Below are 13452 nucleotides of genomic sequence, written 5' to 3'. Positions count from 1 at the left end.
ATTCAAAAAATTTAGCATCAATTAAAAGTATGGTTTTTCTTTTACTTTCTTGTTACATGCATGCCATGCTTGGCTACCATGGCTTTATAGACTTTTTGCAAGTATAGGGCTTGCACCCTTACATGATCTAACTCTTCGGATTGATCATCATTGACTCAATAAACTTCAGTGGAGTTAAAATAAAGATGAAAGGCAACCTTGTGTTGTACCCTATTTCTAAAAATTCTAAAAAAAGTCAATAAGAGAGCGACATGTGGCATTGCATGAGAAATATGAGGTGGATGAAAAGATCTTCAAGATACTTGAAACGCTTTTTGCGGAATCATAGCTGGTATAAATTCAAATTACACGTAAGTGGATGGTTGGACGACAGAAAAAGAACAATCGCAAAAAGGAAATGTAACAAAAAAGAAAAATTTAGAGAAATGCTTTTTGACTACTGTAACTGTTACAGTAATGTAAGAAGGATTTGGAAGAACAAGCTGTAGGAGAAATCTATAAATAAGGGAGGGAATTTACAGAGCAAAAACTCAACAAATAATTTACAAATCCAATCAAACCAAACAAATCTATCAATTTACTCAGCTTATCATAAGAGTAGGGCTAATCCATTAGCAACAATTCTTATCTATAATTTTTAGTTGTAATACAAATTTATGCTCATGCGCTGGATTGGTTCTTTATCTAATGTCACATAGTTCTTTTAAGAGACATATTCTCACTGTTGTTCTTGGAGACCGATTATAAGTTTTTTCCTTTGTTTCATTGCACTGTCATTATGAAAAGTCATTTCCTGTGGAAGACATAAAGCAACCCATCTTTAAAGAGAAACCCCACTCTTCGATTATCACATGACCGTTATCAAATTTTGTAAGTAGCTGAGTAAGCAACCGATCTTCTCAGAATTTGTTCACTTACATTTATATGAGATGCATCTAATTATTTCGACACTTAGGGTCAAAGTTGATCTACTTGGATCGAGCCGCTTTATGACGTCCAAATATACTGTACGTGATAGAAAACAAACCAAAGTGTCAATACCTCGTACTGCTAATTTCTGCCAATCTTGGAGTATATGTGCGGCCCAATGGAAAGAAACTGATGAATGGAGTGGATGTTAAAGAGACATTGCAGTAGGGCTGAAAGTTGGGCGGGTTCAACCCGACCAACCCGTGACCGACCCGACATTAGGTTGGGTTTGGGAAGGATGTATCGGGTTTGGTCTCGAGCTTGGGCCATACAAACGCCAGCTGGATAAAACTTAGGTTGGGCTCGGGTTGAGGTCTTGGGTTGCCCGACCCAACCCGAACCCGATTAAGATATAAGTTCCTTATAAATTAATTATAATTGAGTGCGGATTGTCTGTGTTGAACGCATAGAAAATTCCAATGCCGTTGGATTTCATTAGTCCATGTTATTTTCGATAACTCAAGCTAACAAGATACATTGGATTTCTCTCTCCCAAAGAGATTGCTTGATACACAATACTACTTTTAAAGGAGTAGTTGTCCTATATTTTAGCTTGTTTGTTTAGAAAAAAAATGATCTCTACAGTGAATAACTATATATATAAAAAATTAATAAAATTATAAGTATAAAAAATAAAACTTATATTAGAAATATAATAAACTAATGTAATAATGAAAATATTAGCATATATTTACCCGGCCAACCTGGTCAACCCGAATGTGCTTGGGTTGAGGATTTCCAACCCGGTTGGGTTAGGGTTGAGGTACAGGAACCTTGGGTTGGGGTAGGGTTCAGTGCCAACCCGGCCCAGCCCGCCTGGCTTTCAGCCCTACATTGCCGTGGACCTTGTACGGTTTCGACCCACGTCGCACCTGTTTGTGGCATTCCTTTTTTTCACACACGCACGCACACCCCCACACGCTCACGCTATAGTGGGGTTTCACTACCTATGAATACTCAAACCCTTGACCGGGGGTTGAAACTCCCGATAGTCTACCACACGCACACCACCCGACCCAATTCGCACCTGTTTGTGGCGTTCTTCCAGCCGAAACATACCACTCTATGGATTGTTTCGGACGTAAATACCCTTGGACCGAGGAATCCCAACTCCTAGGATTGAATGGCAGATCTGACCGTTGGCAGACAAGGAAAACATCGGGCCCGCATATGACAGACCGATACTATATAATTAAATGGGTCCACACAAAGGTTTTTCGGGATAAAGTTATAATACAAAGATTCAGTTTTGCATGAATACATCCGGTCGTACTTCAATGAGATAAGTCAGGACTTTAGCCTTTGAATCCGGGTCATCTTAACCGTTTATATGACGAGTCTACCTTTGATGATGGAAAATAAAAAAAGAAAGCCCTCAATTAGATATTTTAAACATGCGATGATATGGCTCTTTTGCTTTGAACATGGACGGTTATATTAAACTTTGTAAATTCAATGGGTTAGAATATTAAATCCCGGACTTTCTTTGGTATTTTCCTCATCAAAGGGAAGACCTATCAAATAAACGGTTTGGATCATTGAAATTGACCCAAAGCCAACGGCTACAGCCTCTCGAATATTTTGTTGTAATACGCTGGTATGTATTGGAGCAAACCTGACAAAGCTTAAGGTCGGGCCGAGGTAGGATCTTAGGAGCTAACCATTCGGACAGCCCAAACCTCAAAATTCAACAGAAACAAGAAAAAGAAAAAATAAAAAAAGAAGAAGAGAATTCAATTTCTTTCTTTCTGCAAGAAAAAATCTCAGGAGATTGTAGGATTTCTCACTTGGATTTCTTTTCTTTTCCTTCTTACAAGAAATTCCTCTTTTAAGGTAGAAAATCCCATCTCTCTCTCTCTCTCTCTCTCTCTCTCTCTCTCTCTCTCGGTTATTCTTTTTTATTGGGACCCACTGCATTTCAAATCGAAATAGAACAGAAAAAGCAAAAGACTGGATTTTGCAAATTTTTATTTTATTTTTATTTTTATTTATTTTGGCGTTTACAAGGAGCTGACGGAACACATAAGGAAAGAAGAAAAACAGAGATAAAAAATGGTTGGATTTCGTGCAATCCAAGGGTTTTCTTGTAATCTAGAAGTGCAGCAAATATGGAAAAAATGGTGCCTTTGATTAGTTTTGAAGGAGAATTTTGCAATTTGAGGAGAACCCATCTTCCAGATGAGTTTCCCGAATCTTGTTTTGTGGTTTCTTGAGGTGCTTTTCGCATATTTGTAGTTGAATTTGGAGTGATTTTGTTGGAATTTTTTGGCTATGTACGGAATTTACAATTTAACAATGTTGTATGGATTTTTCGGCATTTTTAGCGGATTTTACAAAGAGTCTCATGAGTAGTGTTGTATGGATTTTTCGTCATTTTTAGCGGATTTTGCAAAGACAAATTAGAATTTCAGATGCAGAATTGGGGTTTTCTAGCTAGATTCTGGGGTTGCTGGGAATTTCTTGGATTCACGTTCTGAGGGGAACCTGCATTCTAGATTCGTTTCCTTGAATCCCATTTTATAATTGTTTTTTGAGAGCATTTCTGAAGAAAAAGTGGAATTTTAATACAAGAAAGTTGAATTGGGGTTTGTTTCATTGAAATTTGATATTACACAATAAAAGAATTTCTGATTAGAAAGAACCATTTTCTGGAAAAATCTTCGAATCTGCATTTTGTGCATTTTGGGCTGGTTTAGTCTTATTTATGAAAATTTAGGACTTGGTCTGAATTCTCCATGGGGAAGAAAAAGAAGCAAACAGGAGGGAAAACTAGTGATTCGGATTCAAATCAAAACAAATCAGAAGAGTCCAGCTCGAAAATGTTCAATGAGGATGCTGCTGTCTTCATCAACATGGCTCAGGAATTGAAAATGGATGGCAACCAGCTGTTTCAGAAACGGGACCCGGAAGGAGCCCTGTTGAAGTATGAGAAAGCCCTTAAGCTGCTCCCCAAGAACCATGTTGATGTGGCCTACATCCGCAGCCACATGGCTGCTTGCTACATGGACATCGGCCCTGGTGAGTGGCGGAAGGCGATTGAAGAATGCAATCTGGCCTTGGACATCTCCCCCAAGTATGGTAAAGCCCTCTTGAAGAGGGCGAGGTGTTATGAATATCTGAATAGGCTCGATTTGGCCTTGCAAGATGTCAGCTTGCTTCTGAAGTCGGAGCCGAACAATGCTACGGCATTGGAGATCGCGGAGAGGGTTAGAGAGAAGCTCGAGAAGAAGGGACTCAAGGCTGACAATAGAGGGATCATTTTGGCTCCAGAATACGATGAGCTCCCATGTCCATCACCTAAAACAGTGAAACGTAAGCTTAGAAAGAAGAAGAGCAGCAAGATGGAGGATAAGGTGGTTGTTGAGGAGCACCATAATGACAAGTTGGCCGTGGAGGAGCATCAAAATGATACGGAAGAGGCGACAAGGACTGTGAAGTTGGTGTTTGGGGAGGATATAAGGTGGGCCCAGATACCGACCAATTGTAGCATTTCACAGCTGAGGGAGATTGTCTGGAATCGTTTTCCGGGCTTGAAGGCCATTCTTATCAAGTATAAAGACCAGGAGGGCGACTTGGTAACAATCACCAGCACGGAAGAGCTGAGGTTGGCTGAAGCATCAGCTGATCCTCAGGGTTCAGTAAGGTTATACGTTGTAGGAGTCTGTCCTGGGAAAGATCCGTTGTTCTTCGAGGAAGCGAAAAATGGTGGGGAAACACGAAGGGCTGATATGATCCCAAGTAATGTTCCTGAGAATGGAAGGACGAAGCGGGGTGGGGAAAACAGGTCTTTTTGTATCGACGATTGGATTGTCCGATTTGCTCAGCTGTTCAGGAACCATGTTGGGATCAATTCGGATGGGTACTTGGATCTTCATGAACTTGGGATGAAAGTATACTCAGAAGCTTTGGAGGAAGTGGTTACGAGTGAAGAAGCACAAGGTCTTCTTGAGGATGCAGCTGGAAAGTTCCAGGAGATGATGGCTGTAGCTCTGTTCAATTGGGGGAATGTTCACATGTCCCAGGCGAGGAAGAGAATGATCTTGACAGAAGATGCTTCGAGCGATTCAGTAATTGAGCAGGTTAGAAGTGCTTATGCGTGGTCAAAAAGAGAGAATAAGAAAGCAGGGGAGAAATACAAAGAAGCCCTAAAAATAAAACATGACTTCTATGAAGGGTTCCTCGCGCTGGGGCAACAGCAGTTTGAGCGAGCGAAACTTTCTTGGTGTTTTGCGATGGGAAACAAGGTTGATTTGAAGACATGGCCTTCTTCAATAGTTATAAATCTTTTCACACATGCTGAGGAGAACATTGTGAGGGGCGCAGAGATTTGGGAGCAGGTGGAGGCAAAGGGTTTGAACAGACTCTCTAGAATAGATAAGGAGAAAGAAGTGCTGCAGAAAGTCGGGTTGGATGGTCATTCCAAAGATTCATCTGCAGACGAAACTGCAGAGCAGGCTACGAACATGATGTCTCAGATCAACCTCCTGTGGGGCACCATGCTCTATGAGCGCTCAACTATAGAATTCAAGTTAGGGATGGAGTCGTGGAAAAATCATGTGGAAGCTGCCACCAAAAAATTCAAACTTGCTGGAATTTCTCAAACAGACATTGCAGCTATGAGGAAGAATCATTGTTCTAATGTGCCTACTGATCTAGGTAATGCATGTTAATCCACCCGCTTAAATACAAAAGTGTTTTTGGTGCTCATTTAGGTACCACTTGGATGAATCCAAATGACAGGTTGAGATGCAATCCTGCATGAAATGGGCTAGCATCCATTCCTCCGTGTTTTGGGGCAGCCCAAAAGGTTTGTGTGTTCTGGGGATGCAACTTGGTTGGGTGACCCGACCTGAAGAGGATCCAACCCACAACCCGACCCGACCTGAATTCTAACCCAAGTTGCCCAACCCAAACCCAACCTGAATTTCTCTATACACGACCCAACCTGACCCAGATACATTTGATTATTCTCAACTGGACCAAACTCGGCCCAAATTCACTCATCCTGAACCCAACAAGATTTCATATAAGGTTGGCATTTTCCATCCCAAATCCAACCCAGGGACCTTGACAACCCAACCCCACCTGACCTGAACTTGGGTTGGGTCAATCAACCTGAACCCAACTTGCAGACCTTGTGTGCACGCTTCATCATTGGCCTCGAATTTCTTTCCAAATCAATAGTGTGAATTAAGAACTTGCTCCTGCCCATACTCATCTCACTTCAGATTTGGTCAAAAATCAAGCACCGACATAAGGGGTGGGTGGGTACTTCCAAACGCACAGAAAGTTAAAAGGGTCGTTTGTCTTAAAAGTCTAATGATGGTTTTGCCATGATTACAGGGTTGGGGTTCGATACTGATGAGATAGTGCAGGCATGGAATGAAATGTATGATGCTAAAAGGTGTCTGAGTGGCTTTCAATCTTTCCGGCTAGAACCGTTACTTCAACGGCAGGTCCCAAAATTGCATCGTATCTTGGAGCATGCATGATTTGTTTGTCATCGACTTGGGGGCAAGGGATCAAATTTTGAACCATTTTTCATACACATTTGAAGACTCTCCAATGCTCATAAGCGGCACATGTTGCTGACTGAGATAGGTAAATCCTACCCCACTAAGTTTTCTTGTTCACATTGAGAACATGTTTGCAGCATTCACCGAATTTATCCTTTCATGTCGTTCTCTATAGTGGTTTTAAAACTGGTCTTGTTCTTGCTTTTTTTCTTCCTCATTATCCAAATGCCATGTTTATTTATGTATTTATTTTTCTGGCAGAGAGAATTCTTATTTCATTAGAAGAAAAAGACAGAAAACCTTTCTTGGGGGGACATAGACCTTATACCACAAAAGGAAACTATGCAATCCTCACTCTCTGTGCAGCTCATCCTATACATAGATATTTGATCTAGAGAACCTATACAAGGGGGGGGGGGGCGGAAATCAAATTTCATATTTCCAATTCTCAATTAATCTAGCAAGATATTTCCTCTAATTTCCCCAGCAAGATCCGCCAATTGATTTTATAGCTCTACATCCAGATGCAAGCTCTCTTTTGGTGACCCATCTACAACTGAGTTGCTTTCTTGAAATAAATGACTTCAGTTGAATTCCATGGGAGATCTCCCACCGGGGGTGTTCCATAACAATAACTATGGCTGTAATGGCCACCGCCCTTATGGTTATGATACAGGTTGTAATGGCCATTACCACCACTGTAATGCCCATTACGGCTTCTTCATCTTCTTCTTCCTGAAAAACCACTTTTGGCCCCATGATGAACCATTATGGGGCTGTTACAGCCGTTACGGGGCTTTTATGACCTTGTAATGCATAACGGTTACCACCATTACCGTTCAGTTATGACTGTTACGTAACTGCTTTGGAATACCTTGCTCCCACCACAAATACCAAAATGTCCAAGGAGGGGAACTAAAAAGAAGCAAGCCATCTATAATGGCTTCTGCGCCACTTTCTAATTTGATCTAGTTCTTATTTTTTAAGCCCATTTCCATGCAATAGTTCAGGCCATCCCTTGCTCTAATTTTCTCTACCACATTTGTCACTGTTCCATAATGATGATTAAATGTTGATACCAACCTTCCCTCATGATCTCTACATACTCCACCTTCCCCAAGCCTGGATTTTCTCGTGATGAGCCATCTGCATTTAATTTTTCCACGTGGTTACTATATTTTTCCTTGTAAAACCTCTATTCTTTGAGATGCCAAGTGTCAGAGTGCACAACACGTGCATGTGGACAGCATCATACTGATGGTGTACAGTCTTCTGTGTTCCTGATGAAAACCATATTGATGTGCTGAGAGCACCATACTGATGTGCACACACTTTTTCGTGTTCCTGATGAACACCATACTGATGTGTATCTCTAAGTTATTATTCTTTAGTTATCTTTTGGTTATTTGATTTTTTTAATTATCTCTTTGTAAACAGAACATTATCTTTGTAATCAGGAGATCATAAATAACGGATTCTAGAGCAGAAAATAGAAGTTCTCTCCTCTTCTTTTCCCTATTTCTACACCAAGCATTTCCAAAGACATGGTTTCCACAAATGAGCATGACTTGCTACCATAAATTGCATCTCCAATCTCTTTGAGCCATGCTCTATCTTCTTAATGACGGACTGGATTAGAATTTTCTCCTCAGAATCTGCATTGGTTCCTTTCCAACCAAATTTCTCATATAAGATTATAAAAGGAGCCACTTTAGGATTAGGAACTGATTGATTCCTTAGCAAGACCAAACCGCTGCTGAATTCTTTGAAAAATATTATGGCCCTCAGATAGAGAAACAGTAAAAATTGAACTAATGACCCCATGCCTTTTTCTCTAGCTTCCCTTCACAAAATAAGACCAACACACTTTCACAATCTGCCTTGGGATCATTATCATTGAATTTCCAGTAGTGACATGCTCTTTGGATTGCAGTATCAACTGGGAGTGCCGAATGCTACAGCTTCGATGCAAACACGGATATCTTCAGTGGCAATTTTGAGTGCCAGACCCATCTGGACCAGCTCCTATCTGTACTCCTGTGTCTGATCAGCTGCCAAGCTGATCTTACTGAAAAACATCCTGATACCGCACACAGCCATACCAACTTATCTTCTACATCTGCTGTTTTGATCCTACTCTTGAAGTATCATCTGTTCTGCGGCTATCAGCAAATGTGAAGCAAAGTCTGCTACTTTCCACAACCCATCCAACATGAGGTAGCCCACTATTTGCCGTCTCTGACTTCCATTGGAGCATAACTGTTAGGCTGCATCAATAATGACTCATTTCCGATCCAAATATCAGACCAGAAGTTCACATTACCTCTTCCTATCTATCAGCTGTTTGGAGTTTGATTTACTACAGCTCCGCTAATTAAGCTCCTCCATAGTCTGGATCCAGATGTAGGTTGCAGCTTATCCAGCTGTCTGTAAAGCCAGATTGCCTGAGAACTCCACAAGGAACTTCTACTCAAGGCAGTCAAATGCTTTTTCCATTCCCCAACGTTAAGATTATGTTACCTCCCCACACCTTTCTATCCAACATTCTCCCCCACCATTTTCGAGTCTAGAGCAACATTTTCCAATGTGTTCTGTCCTTGCACAAATGCACCAACTTGCTTCTCTGATATAATGCCCGTTAATAACTTGTTTAACTTGAGAGTGATGATTTTAGAGATCTTGTACATGACTTATGGGTCCAAACTCAAAAAAGTTTTTATGATTCTTCACATTCAATTAAACACATCAAAGAGCCCAATAAGCCATGCAGAACCATACCTCCCTAGAAAAACTCACTTGGATGTCCTGCCTAATTATCTCCCAATAAGCTGAAAAAAGCTACCTGAAAAACCATCTGAGTGTCGGGCACTATCAACCGAAATGCTGCAAGCAGTTTGGTTCAACTCTTCCATGTCTGGAATCTTTTGAAGCTTGTCATTGTCCTGTGGTGAAAGCAGCATGGAAATACAATTCAATAATCTATTGGAAGCACCATGGCCTTCTGAAGTAAACGTGCGGCTGAAGAACTTCACATCTTCGTCCTTGATCTTCTTTTGATTGTCCAAAACCTCCTCGGATTCCAGTGAATAGATGAGAATCTACAACGTTCCAACCATTATTTGAATTATATTATCGAAATATCTCCAATATTATCGTTATCTCTAGCTTGGTGATTGTTTCGAACAAGAAACAAATGCGATACCGATAAAATCGGTAGTATTAGAAATTCCAAACATCAGCAATGTATCGCTAAGTATCGCCAACGTATTGATATCACCAATATTTTCAATTGTGTAAATTCCAGGCGTTGCTTGTATTGCCAGTGTATCGATATCGCCAATGTATTGCCAATATTTTCGACTGTGTAATGACGATTGTATCACAAGTTTATCGGCGATATTTCAATAATATCACCAATGTAGAGATATCACAGAAAGTTTGTTTATTAAAAAAAATCTATTTCAAATTTTTTTTATGAGCACATTATTGTAAGTAGTTTTCAATTTGTCATTGCTAATATTGATAATATCTCAATATTATCGTTATCACAACATCCTCAATATCATGGCCACAATCTTTCATTTTCTTTCCATTTGTTGATGATTTCTTGGCAAAATATTGTGAGTTGCTGATATTCTGCAATATCGATGGATGATTGATGGTTATATGGGATTAATGGGATGGTTAGACCGTTTCTTACGATGAAGCATGCTTTTAAGCCCCCATTAAATGGAAACTTATCGTGTATACATTCTTTTTGCAATTTTTTTATTTCTAAATATGCAAATATGTGTATTTTGGCATCTCCTGAAGTTTCACTGAAAATTCTACCATTTCCCCATGTTTTCCCGCATTTTTGGTTATCAGCAATATTATCAGTGATATCGATATTGTTTCCGTATCCCCAGCCAGCGAAACTTGTGGTGATACTGATACTTCGAACACTGGTTCCAACACAGTCGTGAAAGAATTTTGTGTTTCTATTTCCTTCTTCCAACTATATTTATTTCTTGCCCTTTGCTTCTAGAATTTCTTTTTGAGTTGCTTTAGTTAGCACCCTCTTAGCATCTTCCCCCCTGAGGGCTTTTATTACTAGGCAATTTCTGTTCTGCTTGAAGCACTTGATCCTCAGCTATCTGTACCTTCTGATATATATCCCCAAACACTAAGCCACGTGCTCAACTGGAATGACCAATTCCTCTTGACCATCTCCTGAAATTAGTCATGTGTGGCCCACATCTCTGAAATTTAAATGGCTTTGGGAAATTTTCCTTCATCATTCACTATTTACAATAGCAAAGGGAAGGGGTGTGAAATGACTCGAGTGAGGTGTGATATGTTAAAAGACAGGAAGCATTGGACCCCTTAATGTTCAATAACGGCGTGTAACATGGCGCAAATCTACCCTTCAAAAAAAAAAAGAAAAAGAAAATAAAAAGGCCCAAATCCTTCTTGATCCTTCAGAATTATTACACCCAGTAGAACTGCCTACATAGCCTGTATCCACCAGCCCCACCATTTCATCTGCATCATTAACCTCACAAATTGCATTAAGGTCCGTGTCCCTTCCTCCAAGTCTTCTATATTCGCAACCACATTGAAATCCCCGCATAACACCCAAGGGCTATTTATCAACCCTCCAGTTTTGCTTATTTTAGCCCATACCTGTCTTTCTAGCCTACTATATGTTGCATAAATTGCTGAGAATATCACCTCCCTACTCCTCAAACTTCACTTCAACAGGTAGATGTAATTCTGCCAGTCTCCTAATTGATATATTCACAAAATCTCTAACCAATATCCAGATTTTGCCCTACTTTTCTCAGTTGTCAGGTACGTTTCGAAACCCAATCTAGCTGCCATCCTAGCCAATCTGGACTCTAGAACCACGGGCTCTAATATCTCTGGTAAAGATGGGTGACGTTTTTTAACAACTTTCCTCCAGTTCCTGATTGTGTGAGCATTCCCAACTCCCTGAACATTCCATACAATTGTGTTAATCATCAGAAAGACAGCCTGAATTTGCAGTTTGAGGCTGCGATCTTAATTTCCTTTTGCTGCTTGGAATGATTTCTTCATAATTCTTTCTTCTTCTAATCTTCCTTGCTCCTGTTTCATTACATATTTATTGTTCTTCCAAGCCCCATTCGTATTGGTCTGTGTTCTCCTCCTTGTTTTCAGATGTATTTCTTTCAATCAGAGAAATGACTGGTTGCAGTCCTCTGTCCATTTCACTGGTAGAACTTCACTCACATCCTCAGTGCCTATTCTTTATTTTTCCTTATCCATGAAAGGATCTGTTCTGCAGATTTCTACTTTATTTACCTAATTTGTGCCATGTTGTAGCTTTGTTGACTGAGCTAGTTTGGCAATTTCACAACTCTCTGTCCCAGGTAGCAATCTTATGGACTGGACTAATCTTGCTGATCTTCCCCCTGATTTCTCTCAATGTATCTGACTGTTCCGTCTGAAGCATAAGCTACACAAAACAGACCTTTTCCCTTCCCGTATGAGCTTGCATTTCAGATTTCTGGACCATTAATTCAGACTTTGGTATTATTTCAGGTTTCATGTCATTTCCTGCCTCAAGAGCATTCATAGTTACTTCTTCTTGGAACATATTTTCCTCTCCTTGAACTGCTTTATCAAATTCTAGACCACCCTTCACATTTTCCAGATTGATTGTTTGATTCATCATTCATGATGGGGACATCACGCACACACGCACATGCACGCTGCCCCCCTACGCACATACGCAAGGAGGATGGCCTCACCATCGATCTGGCTCGATGACGACGTCCAGGGAGGGCCTCCTAGTTAGAAGACTGAGTTTTGGTTCGTTGGAGTAGGCCTGATAGTCAAGTAAAGCCCATCATGGGTTCTCATGATCGTGACCCACTAGTCCAAGTAATCTCATATTTTAAATTTTGCTTATTATTGTTATTTAGAATATCATGGACGGTTTAAATTATTTTGATTAGTTATTATTTTTGATTCCTTCATCGCCAAGTAATAGGTTGCGCACATGGCGCGAGTTTTAGGATATAGGGTTTCTTATAAATAGGCACCCCTTGTAGTTCTTTTTCTCATTAAAGATTAATAAAAATTCCTGCATTTTTTTACTCCTCTGAGTTCTTGAGTTGTGGAAATCCAATTGGGTGCGAAACCCTCATTTTATCGAAGGGCTAACTACCGTGGTGCGAAGCCACGTATATCCCGATCTGCCCATCTCCCATCATCCATTCTTCTCACCTTTTACAACCATCCTCGCTTTGAATTCGTCAACTTTTGTAGCAGTTCTTCTCCCTACAGCCGATTTCCAGAATCTGGCCCTGCAGGAGGGCTGAAACTTCGGCGGAGCACCACGCAAAGATTGCGTATCCGATCGACACGAAACTCGAGAGTTTTGAAGCCCTCCTCTAGCTGACCAGAGCCAAAAAGGCGTTTTCCGCATTCGGGGCCTCCTCGCACGTGTGGCTAGGCCCTTATGCATGTGCGTTAGGCCTAGCCCGCTGTTTGCGTGTGTGGACTGTCACCAGGTTCAGAATTTTCGCCTATTTTATCTCTCTCATGCCTATTTTCCATAACCCTAATCCTAGATTGCATTATTTTCAATTTGTTTGCCCATTTTCTAATCTTAGGGTTCTTTGAATTAAAACTGGTGAATCTCTTGGATTAAGGACTGATTACTGTGCATGTATGGATGAGTTTTACCTCCCTTTGAGTATCGTTTGACTTATAATTTCTATTGATCCAGCCCTAACATGTGTAGGCTTGGACCTGCATAGATTTCCCTTGCTTGAATGTTTGAACTTTTATGTGGGATGCGGAAATTTTATGTGAATGTTTATGAATTAGTTTGATCTAAGGCTTGAGATCTTGCATATCATAGTTAATTTTCATGTCCTGCATCAAATGTGGTATCAGAGCCTAGGGTTCTTATAGAGGAATGCATTACATGTTTAGG

The 13452-nt window shown here is 40.5% G+C and overlaps 1 protein-coding gene across 4 annotated transcripts in view; it reads left to right on the top strand.

Annotated features, from left to right (window-relative positions):
• The first annotated feature begins 2639 nt into the window (after positions 1-2639).
• LOC131216857 (protein PHOX1-like) overlaps positions 2640-13452 on the top strand; it is a 43960-nt gene continuing 33147 nt past the window's right edge. For 2 of the 4 annotated variants that reach the window (XM_058211445.1, XM_058211444.1), the window contains exons 1-2: positions 3303-5625; positions 6313-6570. In XM_058211445.1, coding sequence (XP_058067428.1) covers positions 3705-5625; positions 6313-6461 — 2070 coding nt within the window. In that variant the 5' untranslated portion in view covers positions 3303-3704 and the 3' untranslated portion in view covers positions 6462-6570. Of the gene's footprint in view, positions 2803-3302; positions 5626-6312; positions 6571-8418; positions 9163-13452 lie in introns of those variants that run through there. The other 2 variants (XM_058211443.1, XM_058211446.1) reach the window with 2 other exon arrangements.

The sequence above is a fragment of the Magnolia sinica genome, chromosome 10, assembly GCF_029962835.1.
Source record: "Magnolia sinica isolate HGM2019 chromosome 10, MsV1, whole genome shotgun sequence".
Lineage (NCBI taxonomy): Eukaryota > Viridiplantae > Streptophyta > Magnoliopsida > Magnoliales > Magnoliaceae > Magnolia > Magnolia sinica.
The sequence above is the reverse complement of the archived record's forward strand: the minus strand, read 5'-3'. Positions and strand labels throughout refer to the sequence as shown.